Below are 3,475 nucleotides of genomic sequence, written 5' to 3'. Positions count from 1 at the left end.
CTTAATTAGAATTTCATGTTAAAAAATGCAGTTCATTATTCACCTCCATATACGCTAGTTAGTATTCGACTTCACTTAATTGGAAATTAGATTATGTTCATTTAATATTAATGAATTGCCATGTATATATTTCCTAGTATTAATTCTAAATTAATTAACATTCATGTTAATTCACGTATGCCTTTATCTTCATTTATGCATTTAGTTGTAATTCTAATAATACTCACATTCAAGTATGCATTTTACTATTTACATGCATGTATAATAATTATTTTTTATTTTGAGGGGCTTGCATTTTTCTCATATTTAGATCAGAATGACAAATGGGTGGACTATTATAATTGATTGTCTCAACTATATAAATAATTTTCAGAAATTGGTTCATATTTCATTTCAATCATCAAATATTTTGCTTTTCATTCTAATACATCAGTAGAGGTTTGAGCCAAATTGGATTTTGCAATGATAATCAACAAGGTTCAAGGATAGACAATATCTTATGTCGGAATATATCATTCACAACCTGTATTCTCACACAAATAATTATATGTTGCATTTTCAAGAGGAATTCATGGCAACTACGAAGATTTTTGTTAAGTTAGATGCTCCTAATCGCAGAAAAAAGTATAGTGTACCAAAAGATTCTCATTAAACAAAAAGTTCATTGATTTTTATTAAATATTTTTTTATATTCATACTGTTGTCGATTTTATATCTCGCAAGTGTACAAATCATAACAAGTAATAAAATAGACCTAAAAGTCCGTATATCATTCCCGCGACGACTACTATCTAACAATTGATTCAGTTATTCATAACTTGAATTCGATCGAAAATAAATAAAGAATGGGTTTATCTTATTTTTGTCATTTTTTTTATTTTAAATAATTAAACAATAAAAGTGACTTTTTTTTATATGATGATTTAAGTGTTAGGATTTATGATTTTACCTTAGTCATCCCCTTAGTTTATGTTTATCCGAACAAATTATTGTAATATACAATTTACCCATTTCGAGTTCTCATTGAGTCTATTTAACTAATTTAATTTCATATCTCTATATGAATCAATCTTAGTTTAACGTGCTTATGTTCTAAGAATTTATGTAAAGATCGCAATAACTAGCAAAAGTATTTCTAGATTTTATACTAATTACCGGCTTTTACTACGTGGTCTAAATAAATAATTCGCATCTCTACGTAATTATTGTTCGTGAAATCAATGAATTAGTGGTCAATTAATCCAAGCATTAAGAGTAGAAGTAAAAGCAATTCACAAAATCAATGAGATATAAAACTTTTTAATTAAAAATGAGGTTCAAATTTAGATTACAATCATTCATCTTCACTAAATACTTAAGTACACATCGTTGGAGAATAATAAAAATACAATAATGAATTAAAGTACATCACTGGATATTAAGGAAAAACAAGAAAAAGATGAAAATTTTGCACTAAGAATTCGTCTTTTCTTGTGAAATCTTTGAAGCCCTAACTTCTTGATTAATTTCTTGATTTTTTTTCCTCTTTTTAGCTTGAATAATATATGTACAATGATCCCCAAGCCTAGGCTTGAATATGTGTATAATGAAAATTTACAAGCCTTCTTTAATTGTTGGACTAAGATATGTATTTATAGAAAAGATTTATGCGAAATCGTTGTTCAATTTGATTTCCACTAATGATTTTAAATTGGTTTCTACTAAAGAGTCCAAATTAATTTTGGCCAACAAGTTTAAAAATAAAACGAAACAAAATCATTTTTGAAGTGGACTCCTTTGTCATGTAATTTTATTCCTCCGTCTTCTTTTATTATTCAATTAAGTTCTCTTCATTCCAAAATCATAATAGTTGACCCGAGACAAGTTTCGAAGTTTGCAATTTTATCCTCTAAATTTTCAAATGTCGAATTTAACTCTCGAAACTTATATTTTTTTTACAGAATGCTTCATTAATATTTCCAATTGATCTTTTGCAATCCGGTTTATCTTCAATTGCTTCAAATCAACTCCAATGAAACTCCAAATAGCCTCTTTTTATATAAATTTGAGATTTTCCTACATTTTAACATAATTTACACAACTAAGTAGATAATTGCTCAATTTATATATAATTAAATAAGAATAGATGTCCAAATAAGCGCATAAAATGCACATATCACATACATCTTCAAATATTACTCTCACAGAACTTACAAAGTATTTCAAAATAATGTGGAATGCTCATTCAAATCTAACTAATATATATATATATGGGAGGACATTTTTCTCCCTTCACCTCTCCCACTCCCCATCTACTTGTACAAATTAAATAGCCAAAAGTTCCTCAAAACCATCTAGACATCCTCTAAAGCCAAAAGATGACACATTTAGCATTCCGTTGGTGGCCGAAAACCACTTCAGCCACAGCAAGTGATGGTGTTGATGCTCATGGATCGTCGAAAAATGCATCTACACGTAACTGCTGTGGCCTATCCAACTTAATGAGAAGAGTACTCAAAACACGAAGCAAAATGTTGCGTACTACAAGCAGGCAACCCTCGTTCCAATGCCGATACGATCCATTGAGTTATTCTCTAAACTTTGATACAAGTGGCTCCGGTAATTTATCAGATGAAGATTACTACAAATTCTATTCCTTCTCGTCGAGGTTTGTTGCTGCGACAAGAACTGACTGCCAAAGACTAGTGACTGCTTCCCACTAGAGTAGAGTCGAGATATATGTATCTCTCAGTGCAATTTTGTATTTTAATCTGCAGTTTTAATTACTCTGTCTGGAATGGTAGAAATGAAAGAAAAATAGATTTTAGATCAATATATGGTGTCATTTTGTTGTATACTTCTATGCAGATCTTCAATTTAAGTTATTTCTCGATGTTTAATCATGTTAGTTAATTACCAAGAAATGTTTAATCAAAAATCAAAATAATAATATAATGGGGTGGTTGGTTCTTTCTTTGTGGAGGATGAAGAGGGTTTTCTTGGCAGAGAAACAAAGTTTAGCTTCACATACCTTTTTATTTTAAGCTCCTTTCGATAGATGGATTGTATTCCTTGGTTTATTTCACCCTTTGAAGTGAAACTTCAATATTATATATGTGTTAAATAATTGGATCGAGTTGAAGGATCCAGTGCAGAAAAAGTTGTACACAACTAGTAGAATTCAGTTGTGTCATAAGAAAAAGGTTAAGTTGAATATTCAACACGAAGATGTCAATTGGTTTTCCGTCCCAATGAGATGGGGAATTTCTAACCCCCTATTTAGACTTTTGGGCCTTTCCTCTTTTAGAATCTGAGACTCGGCCTCGGCTCGTCTCGTTCTAACAACAGACAGGGAGGATCGAGCAAGTGACATACTGAGAAAAAAAGAGTTAGGCCTTCTTAGCGGTCATTTAGTGGCCTTGTTAGTGATCCATCATTCTTCCTTAAGCTGTTAGAGTTCGACTGAAGCGAGTAGAGAGAAAAATTGCAAATTTTG

At 30.6% G+C, this 3,475-nt stretch overlaps 1 protein-coding gene across 1 annotated transcript; it reads left to right on the top strand.

The window, feature by feature from the left end:
- The first annotated feature begins 2,357 nt into the window (after positions 1-2,357).
- On the top strand, positions 2,358-2,702 carry LOC111391471. The gene has a single exon (XM_023016696.1). It carries the CDS (start codon positions 2,358-2,360, stop codon positions 2,700-2,702), a length of 345 nt encoding a protein of 114 aa, XP_022872464.1.
- The last annotated feature ends 773 nt before the right edge of the window (positions 2,703-3,475 follow it).

Source organism: Olea europaea, unplaced genomic scaffold (genome assembly GCF_002742605.1).
Source record: "Olea europaea var. sylvestris unplaced genomic scaffold, O_europaea_v1 scaffold796, whole genome shotgun sequence".
Lineage (NCBI taxonomy): Eukaryota > Viridiplantae > Streptophyta > Magnoliopsida > Lamiales > Oleaceae > Olea > Olea europaea.
The sequence above is the reverse complement of the archived record's forward strand: the minus strand, read 5'-3'. Positions and strand labels throughout refer to the sequence as shown.